At 39.0% G+C, this 24,521-nt stretch overlaps 1 protein-coding gene across 2 annotated transcripts in view; it reads right to left on the bottom strand.

Moving 5' to 3' along the window:
• DDX1 (DEAD-box helicase 1) overlaps positions 1-24,521 on the bottom strand; it is a 38,698-nt gene that overhangs the window by 8,424 nt on the left and 5,753 nt on the right. Inside the window, exons 1-17 of one of the 2 annotated variants that reach the window (XM_043917140.1) lie at positions 22,897-23,005; positions 20,005-20,056; positions 19,629-19,692; positions 18,622-18,651; positions 17,733-17,829; positions 15,777-15,824; positions 14,048-14,131; positions 13,603-13,686; positions 13,148-13,224; positions 12,519-12,591; positions 11,937-12,013; positions 11,710-11,824; positions 10,627-10,765; positions 5,877-5,937; positions 2,393-2,491; positions 1,498-1,587; positions 573-761 (exon numbers count right to left, since the gene is read on the bottom strand). In XM_043917140.1, the coding sequence (XP_043773075.1) occupies positions 573-761; positions 1,498-1,587; positions 2,393-2,491; positions 5,877-5,937; positions 10,627-10,765; positions 11,710-11,824; positions 11,937-12,013; positions 12,519-12,591; positions 13,148-13,224; positions 13,603-13,686; positions 14,048-14,131; positions 15,777-15,824; positions 17,733-17,829; positions 18,622-18,651; positions 19,629-19,692; positions 20,005-20,056; positions 22,897-22,912 (1,395 nt within the window). In that variant the 5' untranslated portion in view covers positions 22,913-23,005. Of the gene's footprint in view, positions 1-572; positions 762-1,497; positions 1,588-2,392; positions 2,492-5,876; positions 5,938-10,626; positions 10,766-11,709; positions 11,825-11,936; positions 12,014-12,518; positions 12,592-13,147; positions 13,225-13,602; positions 13,687-14,047; positions 14,132-15,776; positions 15,825-17,732; positions 17,830-18,621; positions 18,652-19,628; positions 19,693-20,004; positions 20,057-22,896; positions 23,006-24,521 lie in introns of those variants that run through there. The other variant, XM_043917139.1, reaches the window with a different exon arrangement.

Below are 24,521 nucleotides of genomic sequence, written 5' to 3'. Positions count from 1 at the left end.
ACAGGTGTCTTTTTTTAAAGGGAGAACTGGATGAACTTTAGATTCCATTTCAGACATACATCTTTATCATCTATAGGCATCACCATTCTTCAGATTCAGAAAAACTCTTACTAATTATAGGTCTAAGGCTAATAAAATTTAAATATAATAATAAAAATACAAAGGTGATTTTTAGAACACTGTGTATTTACAGTATGCATACCCTTATTAATATAAATCTAACAACAGTGAAATAAGTGAGAAGATGGACTCAGGAATTTAGGAAAATAAGGCATATCAAGAAGAATAAAAGTACTACTAAAAAAGGAAACTATTGTGTAAGAAGTTACACAGGCAATCCTATGTATTTATAAAAATTATCACAAGGAAGATGGCTCACAAAGGTAACTGTATATGTAGAAAAAAGTAAAGCATGAGCCCATCATTTATTCCATACCTGAGAGACCTCAACATTTCTGGCAATATGCCAAAGGTCCAATGTCTGGTTGCTTTAAGCATCACAGAGAGCTCAAGGGTAAACTCGTTTATGAATGCTTTACGCTATACAAACGTGAACGTTGCAGAGTACTTACCCTAATGTGGCTTTTCCCAAGCCTTTCCCAGAGTCTGTCAGTTTTGGGGTTCACCGGGACAACAACATGGTGGACAGTATCTGGAACGGAATCTTCTCCTTTCAGATCCACCCAGGTGGGAAAGTGCATGATCTTCTCAGACAGCTTCTTCACATCAAAAGAATGCAAAGTGGCTGAGCACACAATCACCTAAGAAAAGGAAAAATAGTATTTAGATAAACTTTTACTTTAGAGTGACAATAATGAATTTAGCATATGAATACAGACGCGGGGCACGAGGTTGACTAGGCCTGGAATCTAACACAAGTTCAATACCTGACTGCAGCAACAACTAGTGACGTGACTTTGGGTGGGTCAATCTCTGAGCTCCAGTCCCCTCATTGCCACAGAAATCACACCACCTAGTCCTCAAGGCCCTACAAAAACTAACATGAATGAAAAGGTTTTTAAAAACCTAAAATCATAAGGTACTATTTATCTCCTCCTAAAAGTTTCTACCTCTAGAATTCTTCCTAAGAAAACAGAATAAGAAAGAGTAACATTTTAAGAAATAATTACTAAGGAGGCAACTGTTTTGCAACAGCTCAAGACATTTTTCCTTCAAAAAGGAAGGCATGCTCAGAATCTTGAATATAAACCCTACACTCTCTGTAGAAAAGGGAAAAAAAAGAAAAAACTAAGTATCTTTTACTTACAGTCTTCTGCTACACTTAAGTAATGTCCTCAAATTCCCTTCACCTTATTTCTAAAAGCAGCTCATAAGAATATTCCTTTGTGCATACTACTTAATCAGGTAAGAAAGAAAATGTTTTATATAGTAGTTAACTTAACCAGAAGACACTAAAATGGGAATGTAACAAAAAAGTAAGCATTAGTACATAACAAATGTCTACATGTATTTGAAAATGCATTAGTTATTGTATACCTGAAGTCTTTTTCCATCAGAGGTAATCTGAGGAATCTGATTGTGAATCCTATTGATAAAATCAGAGTAACCTTGAGAAAGAAGCCCATCCTATAGGAGAAGCAAAGAAAAGCATTAGGTTTTAAACCAGTATCTAAATCTTTCTTTTCTAAATCAACTGCATAACAAAAGACATGGAAACTAATTCATACATATCTCCATACTTTCAAAATAATTATTTTCTATTGAATACTGAAAGAGTTATAAACTCAACTTTAAAGCCCATATGACCATAATATGAAAAAACCTGATAGTTTATAACTCAAAAATCATACTCTGGTATTCTAAAATGAACATGAGAGTTAATAGCTCCCACCACATCTCCTTAATAATAATGACTTTAACATGAAAAAACAAAAACCTTCAATGTTGAAAAGCTACTTCATCTTGAAAATAATTTGGAAATATATCTCAAGAGCCCAAAATACATAAATGCAATTTGAAATATGTTAAAAAAAAAAAAGTATGTACAAACAAGATAATTATTTGGAGTAGAAAACAAACTTACATATCTAATAATGAGGGTGGTTAAATAAACCATGAAGTATGCATGTACGAGACCATTAGGCAAGCCTTTAAAAACTGTTCATAAATAATGACATGAAATACTCATATACCATATTAAAACAAAAAAGATTTCCCAGACTCCACATAGCCTGACTACAACTGCATAAAACAGTCTTTACTATAAATATAAGGAATAAATGGAAATACACCAAACTGGTAACAATATTTCTCTCTTGGTATTAGGATCATGATTGAATTGTATTTTTCTTCAAGTCACACATTTTATCTCCAAAAACATAAGCAAAAAAAATTTTTTTTTCTTTTAAAGCATGAGTAGATTTTAACATACAGCTTCATCCAGGACCAGGAATCTAACTTGGGATAAGTTCAGCTTTCCTGTAGACACCAGATCATCCAGTCTTCCTGGAGTGCCAACGACAATATCCACCTAAAAAATACACCAAAACAGCACCTTATGAAACTTAAAGGACTACTGCAATCATCTTAGAATAGCAACCAACAATGGCCTACTTACAATAAAAACATGTATACTGAAGTAGACACAGTCAACTACAAATCTACAAAAATGGGAGTTCTAGATACTGCTGAAATGTTAAATTTGTATCTGGTTTGAAATTAGTGTGATGACTTTGGCAACTGATTTTAACATTTTTAACTGTTATATACCGTCTAATTATAGCAACTCTGAAATTAAACCAGGATCCAAAATCCCAATTCCACTATGATCCACTGTGTAACCTTAACTAATTTAATCTCTTCTAGTTTCCATTTTCTCATTCACAGGTGGCGCTAGTGGTAAAAAATTCACCTGTCAATTCAAGTAAGGACAAGTTTCATTTAGATTTTCTAAAAATTTTCAAGCATCCACAAAGAGAAGAGTATAATGAGCCCCTCAGTTCAGTTCAGTCGCTCAGTCGTGTCCGACTCTTTGCGACCCCATGAATCGCAGCACACCAGGCCTCCCTGTCCATCACCAACTCCCGGAGTCTACTCAAACTCATGTCCATCGAGTCGGTGATGCCGTCCAGCCATCTCATCCTCTGTCGTCCCCTTCTCCTCCTGCCCCCAATCCCTCCCAGCATCAGGGTCTTTTCCAATGAGTCAACTCTTTCCATGAGGTGGCCAAAGTATTGGAGCTTCAGCTTCAGCATCAGTCCTTCCAATGAACACCCCGGACTGATCTCCTTTAGGATGGACTGGCTGGATCTCCTTGCAGTCCAAGGGACTCTCAAGAGTCTTCTCCAACACCACAGTTCAAAAGCATCAATTTTTCGGCGCTCAGCTTTCTTCACAGTCCATCTCTCACATTCATACATGAACACTGGAAAAACCATAGCCTTGACTAGATGGACCTTTGTTGGCAAAGTCATATTTCTGCTTTTTAATATGCTATTTAGGCTGGTCATAACTTTTCTTCCAAGGATTAAGTGTCTTTTATTTTCATGGCTGCAATCACCATCTGCAGTAATTTTGGAGCCCCCAAAAATAATGTCTGACACTGCTTCCACTGTTTCCCCATCTATTTCCCATGAAGTGATGGGACCAGATGCCATGATATTAGTTTTCTGAATGTTGATATCATGAGCCCCTACACCAGTACAAATGATTAACATTTTACATTTTTACACACACAGACATACAAACACACCTTTTAATCAAGTCCATGGTACAGTGAACAGAAACATGAACTTTGAAATAAGCTCTACCTGTGAGTTGTAAGATCTGGGGCAAATTACGTAATATTTGGTATAAATTCTTTTCCTAATCTGTACAAATGGAGAAAAGGACCATCACAAGGGCTAGGAACTGCATAAGAAAATGTGTAGAATGCATTTAACAGAGCCAGGCCCATTTCTAGAAAGTACTCAAAAGGGGTAAGTATTTTTAAAGTATGTACATGAATGTACGTGTGTGAACACAATAAGGTATTATATAGAATCATTCAATAAATTAAGACAATTCAAAACTTCTTCTCTTTACCAACAGGGATTAAAAAAAAAAAATCACTTCTGTTGTTTTTCACTTGTTTTCTCCACTCCAGATTAAAATGTAACCAACTCCAAACAAATTTATCACTGTAGTCTCATTACTTCAATATTTAACCCCCTGAAAAACTGAGAGTACTGTGTTGAAAAGACTTTTAATTTGATCCAGTAGAAGGCATTTATAGCCCCATAAAAAATGAAAGACATTGCTGAAGCTACTGTTTCAACTGTGTTGATAACTATAATCAAGTCTTAGTTCAATCTAGAAAATAGTCTGAAAATATGGATAAAACCCTTCAACGTATTAAAACAATGTACTGTGTGCCAAGGACTGTGCTATATACACAGCAGTGAATACAATACCACTCTGCTTCTATGTATAATGTCTCTTTACAAAGGATGCTAACCCGCCATGCAAGTCCCTCCCTCTTCAGTCTCAATTAGTCAGCATGAAAACAGACACCAGGTCTCTCAGGTTCAAAAAAAAAAGTCAAATTGGAAAAGCTTGCAAGAAATATTTATATAACTTGGATAACAGCACCAAGCACTTCTTCAAGTCTAACTGCATATGTTGCATAATTCTGCAACTTCAAGAAATTTTATAAATTAAGTAGTTCTATTCTCTGACTCCAGAGCTGACTTCTGGCCCCAGCATAAGACAGAACACAGCGCTGAGAGCGAGCCAGAGGGCAGTGGGAGATAACAGAGGCCAAGAAGGTTAAGATGGAAAGAAGAGCAGAAAGAGAATATATTACAAATTCTCTAAGTAGAAAGGACCTGAGTCCTAACAAGAAAGCTGTGGAATAACACTGCCTTTACTTTGCCATCAGCTGCAGTCAGTACCAAATTTTAGATTTAACTGACAAAAGCAGATATAATTCCCTAAAAGCTCTGTAGCTGGAAAATATAAGAAAATCACTTATGGGGAAAATAAATTTGGATGTGAGGAACCAAGATAAGCAACAAATATATTAAATCTTTCTTATAACCACTAAAACATGGCCCATCAAGTAAAAACATATGAAAGCAATATTACTATCTTAGAACAGTATTAAGTACAGTAATATGATTCCTTGCCTCTAATATGCCACACCAGGTCAAATCAAAACCATTCAGCATAAAATTTCATTTGACAGCAGCACCAAGGAATTGGAGAGAGAGCATACTTGCTCACCATGACTCAGTATCAGGCTGTTTAAATTAAATGATAAAATATTTAGGAAAGGAATGGAAGAAAACTTTGTAAGGAGAAAGTTACCTCATACATACAAAATATTTTATGAAGTTCTACCTGTATTTGAATGTATGAACAATTCAGTTTCCTAAACGTCCTCCCCAGTAAGGAGACTCACGGTCCCAGGTTCATCTTTGGTAACTGCACAGCCTTTAAGACAGACCTGAAGATTCGTCTCCCTCCCACTGGAACCACCATCTCACCACCCATCAGCCTCCAAGGATCACTGCTAATACTTCTACCTTCTCTGCAACCCATCTTATCTCCATTTCTATTTTTCACTCCAGTTTCCTCTTTCTCAGCTATCCCCAGAGGAAATGACTATTTAATGCATGAAAATGGGAAGGAACTTTCAGGTGCTCAAAAGATAAACCAAAAGAATTCATGTATGTTGGAATTTTGCATGAGGTGTTTAGAAGAGACTGCTGTACTGTATACTTTTGGGAAAAGAAAAGGTATACTTGTAAGATGTTTTTGAACAGACATACACTCTTGTGATCTTGTTTTCATTTCAGCCTCATTTTTCTTGAAACACAACAGAACTATATTGTGAAAATGACAACACATAATGTTACTTTAAAAGTACAACTCACCCCATTATCCAAAACAGAGAGCTGATCTCGAGCTGCAACACCTCCAATTATCAGAAGCTCCCTGAAATGAATGCATACCAGAATAATAATGTAGAGAAAGATTAAAGCCTGCTTTTTTTCCCCCAATTTTGAGAAGGCACATATTCAAACTGAATAACTGAGAAAGGATCTGTAACAAAAGTCTAGAGAAGGAAAGAAACAAGGTCTTTCATTTTAGAAGCTAATAAAATGTTAATGAATGGTAAAGTGAGGAGACTGTGAAACCTTGGAGCCCAGAAAATAGCAGTCCTCAGCTATGCATCTTCCTATATTAGGATAACTCCAGGTGCCCCGAAATCAGATTTCAATCAACCTTTATAGACACATGTGGTTGTATATGTATAAAATATACACTCATAGAGATTCTTAAAAGTTACCTCCAGGTCAGTAATTAAAAACTGGGGGATGGGGTGAAAGGAGACTTTTCACAGAATATCCTTTTGTGTTTGAATTTTTCTCATTCCAGATAATACTACTTCCAAAAATATGTTTAGATTAAAAGACTGCCTTATGCTAAGATTATTAATTCAGTGCGGGGAAAGAATAGTCTTTTCAACAAATGGAGCTCGAACAAATGGATATGCACAACCACAAAAATTAATGCAGAATGAATCACAGAGCTAAACACGGATATAAGATCTAAAACTATAAAATTCTTGGGGAAAAAACGCAAATTTTCATGATCTTAGGTTAGGCACAGTCCCTTACAACACCAAAAAAATAAACAAGCAAACAAGCAACAAATGAAAAAATAAACTTTACTTCATCAATATTAAATACTTTTATACTTCAAAGGACACTACCCAGAGAGTGAAAAAGCCCACAAAAGGAGAGAAAACACATGCAAATTATATATATCTAACCATAATACTACATATATCTTATATATATCTTACAACTCAATAATAAAAAGACAAATAACCCAACTGAAAAATGGGCAAAGGATCTGAATGGACATTACAAATGGCTGGTAAGCCCATGAAAAGATGCTCAACAAGATTAGCTATTAGGGGAATACAAACCGAAACCAGTTAGGTACCACTGCACACCCATTAGGAAGGCTGTAACTATAAAGACAGATAATAAGGAGAGGATGTGGAGAAACTGGAACGCTCACGCGTTACTAGTAGGAATGCAGAATAGCGCTGTACCTTCGGAAAACAGTCAGGGGCACCTGAAGATGTTAAACATGAAGCTACCACATAAGCCAGCAGTTCCACTCCTGAGCATAGACCCAGGAGAAACGGAAATGTGTGTCCACACAAGACTCTGTACACTAATGTGCACAGAACAGTAACCAAGAAGTGGAAACAACATAAACATCCATGAAGCAATGAATGGATTAATTAAAAATGTGGTATATGCACACAATGGAATACTTCTTGGAAATAAAAAGGAATTAAGTACTAATACACACTGTAACACTGATGAACCTTACAGACGTTACGGTACATGAGAGAAGCCAATCCAAAAAAAGCACATATTATTTGATTTCATTTATATATAATAAGAAGTCCAAAACAGGCAATCGATAGATGGAAATCAGTGGCTGCCCAAGGACAGGAAGGTTAGAGGGAAATGGGAGTGACTGCTAACAGGCAGCATTTCTTTTGAGGGTGATGAAAATGTCCTAAAACTGGCTTTGGTGGTTGCACAACTGTGTGAATATAACAGAAGTTAAAATAATCTGTACATTTTAAAAAGTTAATTGTATGATATGTGAATTGTATCTCATTACATGCATGCTCAGTAGCTCTGCTGTGTCCAACCCCATAGACTGTAGCCTGCCAGGCTCCTCTGTCCTTGGGATTTCCCAGGCAAGAATAATGCAGTGTGTTGCCACTTTCTCCTCCAGGGGATCTTCCCAACCAGGGATCAAACCTACATCTCCTGCATTGGCAGGCGATTCTTTACCACTGAGCCACCTGGGAAGCCCATATCTCACTATAGCTATTCACAAAGAGATTGTCTCTTTTTTATAAATAGCCTACAAAATTACTTCCTGAGTCAGCCAGACAACTTTTAATCATTCATTTAAAAAATACCAGAAAATACAGAGAAGGTGTCAACACTCGAGTCTCATAAATTCTATGACAGATTTTAAAAAATGGCTTTATGGCTGCCTTCTGCCATCTTAAGCAATTCAGATAGTAAAAACAAACCACCGAAAGCCTTCTAGTCTGTGCAAGTTTATTACCTTGGCATGTCCCTAACCACCTACCACTCTGGAGCCATTGTTTCCTAAATCTGGTAACACCAGATGCCAAACTGGCTCCTTAAGAATCACCTGGAAGACATGCCATTCTTCTTTAAAAAACAAACAAACAAAAGAGCTCTAATTCTTATTTCCAGGAAATCTGATTCCGTATACCCAGAGGATAAATCAGTAAATTTGTAGTTTCAAATAAGGTCCTTAACTTCTGGGTTCGGTAACTATGGTCCTAAATCTGTCATTTCTTTTACAAAACTTTACTCTTATCTACCTTTCTAATCAGATATATTTATGTCTGCAAATTTAGCAGAAGAAAACTACACATACACGTAACAATCTATGCTTGTAAGCAGAGCACTGCAGGGCTGAGGAATGTAAAAGACCAGCTCCTGCCTTAAGGAGTGTAAAACTGAGCTGGGACAAGTAAAATTATGCACATTTAAGACAGGAACGCTAACATGACGGTGTGTATGGATTAAGGGGGGCAAATGCAGTCAGTCGCCTCCGAGGAGGAAGAAAGGACTGGGCCAGTACCCATACATTAGCTTCCCAGAAAGAACCAGGACTTGAGCTGGGTTTTCAAACAAGGGAAAGGTTCAATAGAACTAAACACTGAAATGAGAAACACCCCACTTGATCATCTTAACAAATAAACTGATCTTATCAACCATCTTCCTTTCCAGGCTTTGTCCAGATGCACATTAATCTTTACCCATAATTAGAGCACAAAAATCAACCTATATGAGCATGTTACGTTCTTCCAAAAACACTCCCTTGTGAAGAGTTCCGAACCCCTTATACTAGGCAGGTGTTCTGGAAATGTATTCCTGTGTGACACCCTCTGTCATGGCCTCAGGGCATTTAGTCACATTACTGCTGTGCTGTTTCTCTCCCCACCATTCTGTCTCCACTTCTGCACACAATTGTACAAAAGCAAAGAATTCTCAGTTATACCCTAACCCCTAAGCTAAGTATTCACTCCTTAGGTAGGTATTCAGATAGTTACTGAAAGAATGAAATGCATTAATCCTCAAGACAAAATTACAAATTATTTTACCGAAAAAGTTTTACTAAGTATAAATTTATCCCTGAATAAGTTTAACTTTTAAGACGGATTAATATTTAAAAGATGCGCCTACAGGACATCAATAATTCAGTTTCTGAAGTTAGATCATGGGGATGACTGCACAACCTCGTGACCATATACTAAAAACCACTGAATTGTATACTTTAAATAGTAAATTTTAATGGTGAATGTGAATTATATTTCAGTAAGAAAAGATAATTAAAAGCAAAATAAATAAAAATCAACTGACAGATATATGTATGGTATGGCTTTCCTGGTATTGAGAAGGTATGGTATGGCTTTCCTGGAATTGAAAGGGATTGTTCCTGAGCCAGAAGCTCCCCAAGCTCACTAGACTTGTGATCTCCCCCCCAGTGGCAGAAAGAGCCCCCCAACTAGAGCGACCGGCCTGATGCCCACGGGCAAGGTGGTCACCACTGTGAGACAGGGGAGAGTTAACCTCACCAAGTCAGGTTTACCAACACGCGAGACAGAGTGATACATTATCTATGCAAATGAAGTGATGAAGCTAAAATTAATGAAACAGACCCTTTAATGAATTTTTACTCTGATTCTATTTTGCAAATTATGACTGTTTATGTAAGAGACACAAGAAAAATCTCAATTTACTTTTTGGACTCTAAAATCACTGTGGAAGGTGACTGTAGACATGAAATTAAAAGAGACCTCCTTGGAAGAAAAGCAATGACAAAGCTAGACAGCATATCAAAAAGCAGAGACATTACTTTGCCAACAAAGGCCAGTATGGTCAAAGCTATGGTTTTTCCAGTAGTCATGTACAGATGTGAAAGCTGGACAATAAAAAAGGCTAAGCACTGAAGAACTGATGCCTTCAAACTGTGGTATTGCAGAAGACTCTTGAGAGTCCCTTGGACTGCAAGGAAAACCAACTAGTCAAATCCTAAAGGAAATCAACCCTGAATATTCATTGGAAGGACTGATGCTGAAGCTGAAGCTTCAAAACTTTGGCCACCTGATGTGAAGAACTGACTCACTGGAATAGACCCTGATGCTGGGAAAGATTGAAGGCAGGAGGAGAAGGGGACGACAGAGGAGGAGATGGTTGGATGACATCACCGATTCAACAGACATGAGTTTGAGTAAACTCCAGGAGATAGTGAAGGACAGGGAAGCCTGGCGTGCTGCAGTCCATGGGGTTGCAAAGAGTTGGACATGAATGAGAGGCTGAACGACACCACCACTTTTTTTAAATCGAACTTTTCTCACTTAAACAGGACTTTTATATGGAAACTAACTGCTACTATATATCAAAATCAAATATATTTACCCACGCATCCATGTGTATATGTACACGCACTGCATTTCTCCCTCGATTTTTCCTACTTTACTCTTCTTCTGAAACATCTCAGGTCTAAAGACAACAGGCATTTGAGCACAAGTGGACTCTTTACCTTAACTTAGGATTATCAATGTATTTCTTAAACTGCTTGACGTTATTCAGAGTTTGTTCAGCCAATTCCCGGGAAGGCTCGACGATGAGAGCTTTTGGAGCATTGGGGAGAAACTTTGTTTGTGCCACCTGCGCGTTACCTAAGGAGAATGAAAAAGATTGGGGTACACCTCAGGATACTTCTATTTTCAAGACGACGAGCGCAAATATTCCACCATCAAAATCTCAGAAACAACTGTCAAGCAATACAGATGATAGTCGAACAAAACAAAGATTTCCTAAAATGAACTACAGCTTCTTTAAAACTAGCTGCAGTAATTTTAATTGATCAAGCAATTGTAACTGATCATACACTTTGTGATAAATAGGCTTCCCTGGTGGCTTAGACAGTAAAGCGTCTGCCTGTAATGTTGGAGACCTGGGTTCAATCCCTGGGTCAGGAAGATCCTCTGGAGAAGGAAATGGCACCCCACTCCAGTACTCTTGCCTGGAAAACCCCATGGACAGAGGAGCCTGATGTGCTACAGTCCATGGGGTCCCAAAGAGTCAGACACAACTGAGCGACTTCACTTCCTTTTCTTTCACTTCCCTTTGTGATAAATGAGCTCTGAGACATACTGAGCTTCAATAAGTGAAGCAGACGGGGTAGCACAGTGGTTAGTGTGTGCACTCTGCAGTTAGATGGCTTGGATTTGAATTTAGTTCCATTGCTTACACATCCTCTGACCTCGGTCAAGTCCCTATTCCTCAAGTTCTTTGTATGACCACCTTGCAGGGTTGTTGCAAAGACTAAATGACGGAGGTAACACCTAACACAGCGCCATGGCATTTAAGAAGCACACACCCTGTAAACCCTAGATACCACCATCATCATCATGATCAGATTCCCCCAAATGCCCGGCCTGAAACCAACACTTGGGAGTTTATGAATTGGGTTCTGACCCTGAATTTTACTGATGTGTTCAATAAACATGAGACTAAAGCAGCCGGGGAGAACTGGACCTCACTGCGAGAAGCCTCGGTCACTGGTGTTCTCACCACACCCCCTTCTTGAAACCCTCACTCCCTTGGGTGCCGTACCTACCTGTGTGCTGCGACTTGACAACGAAACTCTCCGGCGCCTTGGAAAGGGCAACGAAACCGTCTTTCGGTGGAAACTTGAATTCTTCTTCCCCGAAGTTAAATTTGAGTTCTGCGTTCTAGCATTGAATAAAGGAGAAAATGATAACTCTGAACCTAACAGCAAACTAACCAGGATGAAATGATGAAGATCAAAGTAGCTTACAGTCACAGCAACGCATCTCTAGTTACCTTCAAAACACAGGCAGGAAACAGGGCTTGGTTCTTCATATGTGGTGGTATTTCAAATGCCAGACCAAGGTCTTTGCCTTTAAAAAAAAAAGGAGAGAGATACAGAAAATGAATCGAAACAACCAGAAAAGGACCTCCACATGCTCACATCATCAAATCTACCAGCCTATTTGTATTGACATTCCCCCGCCTGGCTCTGGCATTAACTGTGCTGCCTACCACCACCTTCTCAAAGAAGCCTCCTCTGACCAACCCCAGACCATCACTTTCCATTCCCTTACCCAGACTTACATACCCTTTCAGTGCCCACTGTTCCCTCCTAACATGTCCTAGATTTCTCTGCCTCCCCCCACCAGTAGGTAAAGCCCAAAAAACTGTACATAAATTTGTCTACTCCCTTTTCTGCTGCATCTCTAGAACCTACCAGCGTGCTTGACACATGGAAAATGTTCAGTAAGCATTTGTCTAAAAGAAAGCTAAGGAGGAAGGGAGAGAGGACTGAAGACAGTGAGGGAATTTTAAAAATCACGAATACTGAAAATCATATATATTCTCAAACAAAACAACCCATAGAAAGCTTACCGTTTTTGGAGAATTTGACATGCCCTTTATCTATATCTAGGTAACATCCAATGGTATCATGCATAGTGAATTCCTAGAAAACCAGAAAGTCAAGTACTGTTAATGAAAAGTAAAATTGAAATTAAGATTAAAAGTTCAAATATAGTTGCATCCAAAGTGCCTGCTAGTATTGCATAATAATTACTTAAAATTCTAAGGCAGATGTTAAAAATGCCTGTTCTAGCATATCACATATAATAATAGAAGCATTAGACATGCTTCTTAGAATCCACATGATATTAAAGCTCATCCATGTTACTACAGACACAGGTTACCAGAACAAGTGTATTAAGATATAACATAATTCAGAAGAAGAAATGAACACCACAAGCACTAAAGTCAAAACCCAAATCAAAATGGGGTGAACACAAAGAAACTGTGGAGGGGCTAATGAATGGTATAAATGAAAATTAATTTTTTCCATCTTGTATCATTTCTTCACCACAGTCCAAAACTGAATTTTCTGTGGAGAATGTTCAGAAAATTCACTTGAACTTGACAATAGCTTCTATACCCTCAGTCATATCACGAGTGATCAAGTATGCAAGAAAATGTACTAAGCTATGATTGAGTCATTAAAGACAACTTACCTCTCCATAATTATCAAACTGCTTGTTGTGGGATTTCTTCCCTGTTCCACCAAAGCCAAATCCAAACTTGTCAGTGCCTAGATTTTAAAAATAGTTTATAAATGTGGGAAGAAAAAGTATAGAGTGAAAAGCACCATAAAAGCAGCTTACAAGCTGAGGATAATCTGAAGCATCTACAAGTATTGTGTGGTATGTATTAATGCAGACTAACTTTACTGAATTTACTCTTACCCTCGAAGTTATTCCTCCTGATTTTATGATGCTACAGTATCTATTTGTGGGGGACTTCAAATCTTTCTTGGAATGAGGCAGGGAATAGGCAAATAATACTATTTCTATGTCTCTAAATATAAACTCTGTAAGGTTAAGTTTATTATTTCACTCCCCACTAAAACAAAACGTTAAAAATTCACAAATGGAAATCAATAAACTCAGTTTATTTCAGAAACACTTACCGAGGTCTAGGGACGCCTGCATGGAAGACCACCCAACTCTGCACAGCCCTTGGTCATGACAGGATACCTCATAGTAGTGCTTCCCTAGAGGGGCAAAACACTTTTGAGATTTACATAAATGGTTCACATATGACTCACTTACCATGCAGCCACTTTTCCATTTAGACATGAATCTGGGCAAACTCTGGGAGAGAGTGAGGGAAAGGGGAGACTGGCATACTGCAGTCCATGGGACCACAAAGACTCAGATGCTACTTAGCAGCTGAACAATAACACTTTTCCACTGTTTCTGAATTACATTTTATATGTTCCAGATGAAGACTTGTAGATCTTTTTGCAACATTAAAAATCTTCTCCTATCCTCACTTTAAAGCTATTTTAAAGAAAGTTCATGTACTAACACATCTCCCCAAAAGTTTGTAGGAGCACAAATGTTGTTTAATACCTTTCGTTAAGCCTTTGGTGGCTCTGCATCCATGCCATTCCTTTACTTCTCTGCTCTGACAACAAAGACCATCTGCCCCAATTGCTGGATTTGAGAAAAACACAGAAAACCATGTCAATACAGATGATGTAAATCACACACTCTGAAATAAGTATTGTTCAGTCTCACTAATAAGATAAACGCTTATTGCAATGTTTCAGGGACTAAGAGCTGCTGATTCCTGAAGGACAGCAGCATCTTCTGTGTGAGTAACTGCCCCATTCAACCCCTGGAGGGCCATGCCATAGGTCAGGGATGAGTTTCTTTACTGTGACCTGTTGACCTGGACAGCATTTTACCACAACAAAAAGCAATCAACACAGTACCTAGTCTGACTTGTACTAACGCCAGATGCACCACCAACACATATGTAGACAACTATTCTCTAGAGTCCCTTAAAGAAATGCATACTAAGGACGACACTTGTTGCTCTGATTTTATGCTGAAATTAGAGTCTGAATGAATGCTACACTAAAAGGAAAAGAGAAACTGTCCCTGGCCTGTTCCCTAACCTGTGGATCCAGCAATCACAAAGGAAAAGCAGGAAAAGTCTGAATAAATAACCCTGTGGCTGTTATTTGCTAATACAGGACTCTCAAACATGAAGTTCTATATTATATATCAGTCAGTCATAGTGTTAATTGGTGCTTTTTGGCTTTAAGTAAAGCATTTGGCTTTTGTCTGTACTAGAAACTGCAACTTTTGTCCTGGACTTGCAATCATATGGTTTGGACTTGCAAATCATATCTGGCACCTGACTATAGAAGAAACTTTTTGAAAAAGCACCTCGTCACACATTTTCCTTCACTTATCAGAAACTACCTTATTTATTCAAAGTATAAATTCTCATGAGTATATCATATAAACCTCTGAATTTTTAAAAAGTTCTCTGACAATGGTAAATCCTAAAAATTTTTGTATTTAAAATTCTTTATGCGTGCATACATAAATAAACTTCGATATAAACTAGATACCACATGGTAGAGAGTAGCATTGGGGTTGCTTGTTTTTGTCATGATTCCTCGGGCCCCCTCTACCTTTCTCTGTATCCTGATTTTCTTCCTCATTGACACCTGAGGAAAATTCCTCCAAGTCAGCTCTACAGTTCTGACTTGTTCTTCCTAATGGCTACACAACAGTCCATGGATACACCCTAATCTTTGTTCACTATTCTGGCAGCAGCATTTACTTTGCTGGTAGTTTTTATCATTAGAAATAATGTTGCATCCAACAGGTCTGAATGTATATCCTTGCATACGAGAAATTTTTTCCCAATGAGCTTGATCTTCCAGGAATATACATTCTTTAAATACTAATAGATAATGCGGAACTGCTTCTTAAGAGAGGCAGCCAATTTGTACGTTTGTATCACTCTTCTGGATTCTTGCTAATCAGATGGTATAAAACATTCACTGTAATTTTTACATTTCCCTTCCCTACTACCTGTAAACTTGACCTCTGCATGTTTATTGCCATTTGGATCTGCTCTTCTGTGAACTGCCTATTCACGTACTTTGCCCATTTTCCTTATTGGCTGTTTACCTCTTTCTTACTAAAATAAGTAACACTTTTATCAGCCATCAACACAAGAACGCCTTATCAGTTTATAAGGATTCTTTATCTTTCCTCAGCATTTTATTAAAAACACATTTTTGAATTATAAATATATTGCTAAAATCTCTCCACTTACCGAAAGCAGATCCTCTGTCATACGGGTTCATTTGCCATTTGTTCAGCACTAAGCAAATTAAAAGGAGAAAAGTTAACCCTAAATAAACATAATTTAAAACATTCTACAGAAAATAAAGTGAATATTTTATATTTTATATCATACCTTAACTCCTCTAGATTCAATATAGTCTTACACATTATTTGGAATGTACAAAAGTGTTGCTGTTTTGATTAAAGGCAAAACTGAAACTGAAAACTGAAACATGTCAAAAACAATAGTCACTGACCCACCAAGGGCTAAAACCTTTTCTGCTCTCATTTCAGTGCTTTTTTATAGGATGGCACTGATCTGTGTCCTAACAGTGAGAGCATTAATAAGATGAAGTTCTGGTGACTTCAATCATAGTGAAAACAACCTACCAACGTATCAGAGTCTAATTATCACTTTATCATAACTAAAAAAAAGCCAGTCCTTTACCTTAAATAATTCAAAAGTCACAAAGTATTTTTCTCCTTACGTCTATGGAATCAGCATTGTCCTTTTCTAAAGTACCGTAAGAGTGGATAACCAAAGAATCGCAATAGCTGAAGAGAACTCGATGTATTTTCAAGCCCAATTTCGGCCCAAGATAGAAATCTTTTCTGGATTATTTCTGGTCAAATGGTATCTACCATCTGCTTAAACAGTCTGAATGTTCTCTGAGGGTCTCCATTCACTGTGGGCTCAAGTGAGCTACTAGGAATTAAGTTAAACAGTACTTTCTAGAACGATACTCTCTCTCCAGATCCCTTCAGTGATTTAACAATTACACCATCTCTCTTTTTTGTTTCTCCATGTTTCAGTACCTGGCTTCTTTATCTGTAATAGGACATGGTTTTTAGAACCACAACCATTCAAGTTATCCTTCGGTGCAGTGTTCTCTTTCATCATCATCTGTCATAAATGATGGCTGATAGCCATTACAAGTTCTGAGACTATAGGCTAATAGTCTAGAGTTCACATCCATTATCTCACAATTCATTTACAAATAAGTTCATTCTACAAACTCTGTAACACTGTTACTTTCAAACTCCTGAGAAGAAAATGTTGATATGCCAGCTCATGCCACTTAAGCTTGCAACTGTGTCACAATCAAGTTTTGTTTCATGAAACAAAAGTGACTTAATAAAATCACAGACTACTCAAGATAGAATGGAATTCATAAACCACTTAATAAATGCGACAAAATTTAAGGGTGAGAAAATTGATGTATGATTGTTGATGGCACCAACAGAACCAATCTTCATGGAGACAGGACTGAAAGTAAGAAACTGAATTTAAAATGTTCACTTTACATTTTAACTTCTTGGGCTCCTTCCTTCTTATCTTAAACAAAAACGCATGCCTCTTTCCTTGTAGGAGGCAGTATTTTCTACCACTATGGGTTTTTACTCTACCAATTATTTGTAAAATCCTTCCTCAATGCCTTTGTAAAACATCGTACCAATTTATCTTCAGTGAAAGTGAAAGTCACTCAGTTGTGTTTCTTTGCAACCCCATGGACAATCTAGTCCATGGAATTCTCTAGTAGGTAGCCTTTCCCTTCTCCAGGGGATCTTCCCAAACCAGGGATCGAACCCAGGTCTCCTGCACTGCAGACAGATTCTTTACCAGCTGAGCCACAATGAAGCCCTTTATCTTCAATATTATGCATAAAAGCTATCAAGTTAAGAAAAACATTAAAAATAACTATAATTTCCAAAATGCCAGTATTTTCTCAAAGCAATTAATACTAATGTTAGTATTTTAAAAGGCATCATCTTCCAATGTTTATGCTCTGACTTTTAGCATTGATGGTTTCCACAACACCAAGTGACAATACCATCCCCCATATATTGACAATAAAAGTGCACACTCAAATCTCACATCTTTAAACATCTAGCATGAGAATTACTAATTTATACAAAAGGAAATTAATAATATGCAAAAAACCACCTGAAGCACCAGTTTTAATTGTTGCTTTTCCTTTTTTGCCTTCTTGTTGGTCTTTCAGAGTTTCATATACTATCTGAATAACCGGAATACTGAAAGCCTGGTGAAGAAACAAGAGTGCTCTATATTAGTAACAAGATGTCAGCGACAGTTTACTAATCAATATAAATTGTGAGAACTATGCATACACCTTAAATAATTAAATAATACACATATTCCTGATTGCTGCTCTAATTTGCCCAAAGCCAAAGTATCAGTAAGGTAACAAAAATTGACTGAATGAAAGAAATAGGAGCCAGCCAACAACCCAAAATAATAAGCAATAGGGACTTACAGAATAAACTAAACTGAAAAGGATAAATGTTTTCTCTAGTCTAGACCAATAGGAGACCAACCTCTAATTGCAATCTCTTTATTACTGGAGCCATGACATTAAAATTCAGAAGTGAGTATAAATATTAAAGATACTGTGCTTTTTTCCAAGGCCAAGTTTAAAACTATATTCTTAAAGCCATACTCTTGTAAATCTTTTTCAGAATTAGCTGGCATGGCAACAAAAATATTGCTCTCAGTAGCAAGCAACGAATTTTTTACATTTTGGAAGGAGGTTATTTGATTTAAATATTTCAAAGCAAAAACCACTGTTTAAAGACCCTAATGCTAGGAAAGATTGAAGGCAGGAGAAGGACGACAGAGGACGAGACAGTTGGATGGCATCACCGACTCAATGGACAGGAGTCTGAGCAGACTTCAGGAGATGGTGAAGGACAGGGAAGCCTGGTGTGCTACAGTCCACGGGGTCACAAAGAGTCGGACACAACTTAGGTGACTGAACAAAAGTTGCTTTAAAAATCAACTCTTACAAAGTAAGTCAACTTAGAAGTTTACTTACCCCAGTTTTTCCACTTCCTGTTTCTGCAGCCTAAAAGAAAAAAAAAAAATAATAAAGCTTAAATTGCCAGCTAAGGAAATCAAATAATGCGATAGCATGTAGAAATCTCTTACTGATACACAAGCTAGGCAGATTATTCCAATTTCCTCATTCAATTCTTTTGACTACTGCCAATCTTGCCATTTCTTTTTCATTCTCTCTGCAATCTGTTCGCTCTTTTCCCATTGCTAACACTCAAATCTAAACCCTCACTATTCTAACACCCTAACTGCATCTCACCTCTCAGAGCTATACTACAAACTGCTACCAAATCAATCTTCATTAAAAAACACACTTCTAAGCACACAAGGTATCTCTAGTTAAACATGTCCAATGATCCCCACTGCCAACAAACACCAAAATTCTTTACCGTGACCCTTAAGAAAGGGCTCAGATAATCTGACTCACCATATATTCCCATCTTATCTAAAGTTACACCTCCCCAACCCCGCACCACAGACACACAAATGTCATGCTACCCCTCGAGTGAACTACTCTGGGATAATACCCTGCATTCCCCTATTCCCTGTTTTTGCGGATGTGCTATCTACCTGGAGGGCATTTCTCCTTTACCGTCCCTTGTCCAAAATCTACTTCCTCCAAAGTCAAGTCCCTTACAATTCCTCAAGAAGAAGAGTAACTGTACCCCCACTTGAATCTTTTCACACACTGCATTTCTTAGACAAATCCTCCCTTGTATGACATTTATCTGTGTACCTCTTACTGAGCTACTGGGTTTAAGCTTCTGAAGGGCAAGGACTGCATCATATCCACCTTTGTGTTCCCCACAACTCCAACCTACTTACTTTGAATGGGACATATGGATCTTCAATGTTGGTGCATAAACAAAATTAATTTGGTGAAAATATCATTTTTAAGCCTATGTGGCCTCTTTAAGTGTGGGGTTATAAGCAGCCCCAGAATTGTGTTTCCCTGGCTTCCGACCACTCCACCATGTTTAAACATACCATAAGGACATCACCTCCTCCTAGGATCAGGGGGATCGATTCAGCCTGGATGTCAGTTGGGAGACTAGAAGAATCATTTTGAAGAATTTTAATTAGTGAAAAAAAAGAAAAGAAAAATCACCTAAGCTCATTAAGTCATGTTAAATAATAAACCTAGATAAGAATTTTATTTGGTAAACACTACCAATCTTTTTTCAGCTAAAAATATATCGTTTAAAAAGGAAATTCTACAGTTTAAAGAATCACAAGAAAAAAACTGAATATCATTTACCCAACTGGGCCCAAAAATCCTTGATAAAAATCACTAACCATTATTTAAATTGTAAAACTCTGCTGTCACAGGAACATACAAGTTTTTAAAGACAGAGGTACTTACAGCCAATCCATCTCTTCCACGGCTTGTGCAATCTCAGGCATAACACCCATCTCTGGAAACAAAAATTAATTTTAAAGATTACACATAGTACTAAACAAATTATATTGCTCTTAAAATTACTGTTCAGTGGTGAAACAGGTTTGAGACAACATTCAGTTACAAAGTGTCTACTGAGTATAAATTTTGGAGAAAGACCTGAGTTCAAATTCAAGCTCTCACTACCAATGTGACCTTAGGCAAGCTACACACCTATTTCCCACACAAAATGGAGCTAAAATACTGCCTACATTGTAGGGATACAGGAAGATTACAGATCCTCACATGCAATGCACCTGGAACACCTGTCACTTAGTAACGACACACAGGAGCCACCAGTGAGCTTCCTTCCTACCACTAGTGAAAAATCTGCCAGAGCTGGAGAGAAGGTTCCAGACCAGCACCTTGGTGTTTCATCTAGAGATAATGTGGAAATCACGTGCCTTGCCTCTGTGAGGACCATGTGAACACCCTCAGCAATCTGAGACAAATGAACAGGTAAGAAAGAAGGAACCCACATTTACAGGCAGCCATAATCAAAACTATGATGAACTGAAAGGGAGGGGCTGGTGGTGAGAACTTGGGTTAACCAGAAATGTCAGCTGAAGAACTTCTATGTTCTTACCTGTTCACATGTTTAAGTAATTTACATCGAAGTGAATCCTAAATAAATAGGCTGGGTTATTTCTCATTGGATTTTAAAATATCACTTCTCAAATGAACTGTATAGTTGTGCGGAATAGTCAGTTGTATTTCTTAAATTTCCTTTCCAAATAAGAAGTGATCTTTCAAGTCTGCATTTTAAAACTGTAGCTTTTATTACTGTTATCTATACAACAGTATATATCCCTATTAAAAAACGAACAATACTCAAATACATCCAACCCCAAAGATAAACTATTTGGATATTTTGTATTTCTTATTATTGTTTGTAAAAAGGCATAAAATAAATCTATAATCCACTGCAAAAGCACACACCCCTCCACCGCATCAGGTGAGAAGACTCATGTTAGCAGTCAACAGTAGATACAATACTAACTTTTTATATGTGTGCTCAGTAGGGCCCAACTCTTCATGGCCCGATGGACTGCAGCCAGCCAGGCTCCCTTGCCGTGGAATTTTCCAGGCAAGAATACTGGAGTGGGTTGCCATTTCCTTCTCCAGGGATCTTCCTGACCCAGGGATGGAACGTGCACTGGCGGGCAGATTCTTTACCACTAGCGCCAGCTGGGAAGCCCCAACATTTTATATAGTGACCTAGTTAACATAAACATTGATGACGTAAGAAAGCATACAATCTCTTCCAAAAAGACAGGCTCTCTCCTACCCCTCAATCTCTGACAAAATCCACAGACTGAAAAACTAATCCAGGTCAAAAGTATAGCCAAGCTGACCTTTTTAAAGAAGTGACCCCATGAGAGTCTAGGTGTATTCTCTCTCCTAAAATGCAAACTGCTTGAAAAAACACTGATGGTCTTCAATAGGCTGCATCCATATCAAGTTGCTTGTGGAACTGTTACATTGCAAGCGGCAACCAAAGATGGCTTTCAGCAAATTCCAGGCAATTTCTTGTTCCACACTGGTCATGCTCTTTGCAGATTTGCTTTGAAACCATAGTTTCTTTAAATGGAACATTTTTAATACTCAAAAGAAAAACAGCAATATTCAGGCTCTTTAATTCCACTATTGTCTTTATTTCACATCACAGACTCTTCTAGCCCTTTACCCTAATATTGCTGAGATCTGTGCATGAGTCCCAAAGAAGTGAACCTACAAAAGGACAACCTGGAGCTAGCTGCTCTGCATATCTGGGCTCTGAAATCTTGTTTTAGGAGAGCTGGTGAAAGAAAAACAGCGCCCAGTATGCGCAGATTTCCTCTTGCCTTCTATGAAATACAACTAAAACCACCAGAAATCCTCCCTCACAGCTAAAAATCTAGAATTTCTAATGTTCTAATAGTAGAAAAATGAAGAACGTAACGATACTGGGTTATATCTGAAGTCATCTTAACAGGTTAACAAACATTAAAGATGGCTGGCCTACCTGGATACACTTATTGCTAGATAAATGTACAACTTTCAGTATGTAAGGCTGACTGCAACTTGTGGACGTATAAAGGAAGAATGATAAAGAAAAAGGAGGAAAAAAAAAAAACTGTCCAGTTACGTAAGCCATCTCAAATTCCTATTTGGAACGAAGGAGGGTATCGCCAAAAAAACAACGATTTTGAAAAGTGTGCGCGGAGCTCGTGTGTGCGCGGCTGAAAAAGCTTTCCCTATAGTTTAAATATATGAAACGTTACGGTTGATGTAACAGCGCTTAACAACAAAGAAGGTTCAGGTTTGCGCCTAGGACTTTTCGTTCTGGAAGGGCCTGGGGGAAACTCTAGATGCAGGATGGTCACTCCCAGGGGAGCCCTCTCCGCGCGCCCCGCTGTCTCCCGGCCCGGCCCGGCCCCTCCCTGGGAGCAGCCAAAAGACGGTTCCCTGCACCACCCGCCACGTCAAAGCGCAGGAGGCCCGGGGCTCCGAGCGCAGCTGCAGCATCGCCGCCGCAGCGGGCGGGACAGCCGGGTAAAGGGCGGCTGGAAGGAGACACAGACGGGAGCGAGCACCGGAGAGGCCCGGCCGGGCCGCCATCCGGACCGCAAAAGGCTGTCTCCCTGCAACAGCGAATCGCACCGATTGGGCCTCCCGCGCCACCACTGGTCCCCCCGACCCCGCCCCGGGCGCGGGCAAGGAGGAGACCGTCCTGGACAGCTCCCTCCTGAACCGCGCGGCCCCTCTCCGCCTCTCGGCTCAAGCCGAGGCGCCGATCGGGCCGCCCGCTCCGGCCCCCCTGCTCCGCGGACGCACCGGAGAAGGCCGCCATCTTCGCTCCGTCCTCCGCCGCTCAGCTCGCGCTCCCTCCCTCCGCTGGGACACGCTGCGCGCTGGCCTCGGGCGCTTCCGGCCCCCCCCCGCCCGCCCCCGGCCCGGGTCTGCTGCTTTCCAAGTCCGGGCAGGCACACAGCCTTGACAGAACGGTTCCGGGCACAGGAAGACCCGCCCTTGGACCTCACAGCGCAGACCCAGTTCAGCTGCGCCTTGCTTTTCCTGAGTAGCCAGGACCCCTCATCATTAGACGAACTCAGAGTTACCTTTTACGTCAAGTATGCTGTGTGTCATCAGGACCACTTTCCCACGTATGAGGAAGCAGGCCTTTCGTAATGAGGCCCATACAAGGGCCCAGGATGATCCGACAACAAAACTGTGTTATCTCTGCTGCCTCCCTCAGACCCCACAACGTCTCAAAGATAATGAGCAGCACTTTGTGGTGCGTGAATGACCTAGGGAGAATGTACTGAACTCAGTGTTCAAAAAAAAAAAAAAAAATCAATACTAGGGAGAGAAGAGCCTGGCACCCAATAGCCATTTATTAAATATTTTTAACTGATTCCAGTCTCCCAGCCTCCTATCCTCGGTGTGTTGATAATGTCTAGACACTTAATAGTATTGAAAATTTCAAATGTTTGATGTCCATGCAGTTTTGACTCTTCTTTTTGCAGAAAGATAGGAAAAGTAAACGAATATTTAATCCTCCCGACAACTCTGCTAGGGAGTGTTAATATCTTTAGATGAAGACACTGTCAACTCATCTAAAGCCACGTAGAAGAACTATACAAAAAAGACCTTCATGACCCAGAAAACTACGGTAGTGTGATCACTCACCTACAGCCAAACATCCTGGAATGTGAAGTCAAGTGACTCTTATCAAGCATCACTATGAACAAAGCTAGTGGAAGTGATGGAATTCCACCTGAACTATTTCAAATCCTAAAAGATGATGCTGTGAAAGTGCTGCAATCAATATGCCAGCAAATTTGGAAAACTCAGCAGTGGCCAGAGGACTGGAAAAGGTCAGTTTTCATTCTGATCTCAAAGAAAAGCAATGCCAAAGAGTGTTCAAACTATCACACAATAGCACTCATCTCACATGCTAGCAAAGTAATGCTCAAAATTCTCCAAGCCAGGCTCCAACAATACGTGAACCATGAACTTCCAGATGTTCAAGCTGGTTTTAGGCAAAGGAACCAGAGATCAAATTGCCAACATCTGTTGGATCATCAAAAAAGCAAGAGAATTCCAGAAAACATCTATTTCTGCTTTATTGACTATGCCAAAATCTTTGACTGTTGGATCACAATAAACTGTGGAAAATTCTGAAAGAGATGGGAATACCAGACCACCTGACCTGCATCTTGAGAAATCTGTATGCAGCTCAGGAAGCAACAGTTAGAACTGGACATGGAACAGACTGGTTCCAAATAGGAAAAGGAGTAAATCAAGGCTGTATATTGTCACTATGCTTATTTAACTCATATGCAGAGTACATCATGAGAAACGCTGGGCTGGATGAAGGCACAAGCTGGAATCAAGATTGCCAGGAGAAATATCAATAATATCAGATATGCAGATGATACCACCCTTATGGCAGACAG

Source organism: Cervus elaphus, chromosome 11 (assembly GCF_910594005.1).
Source record: "Cervus elaphus chromosome 11, mCerEla1.1, whole genome shotgun sequence".
Lineage (NCBI taxonomy): Eukaryota > Metazoa > Chordata > Mammalia > Artiodactyla > Cervidae > Cervus > Cervus elaphus.
The sequence above is the reverse complement of the archived record's forward strand: the minus strand, read 5'-3'. Positions and strand labels throughout refer to the sequence as shown.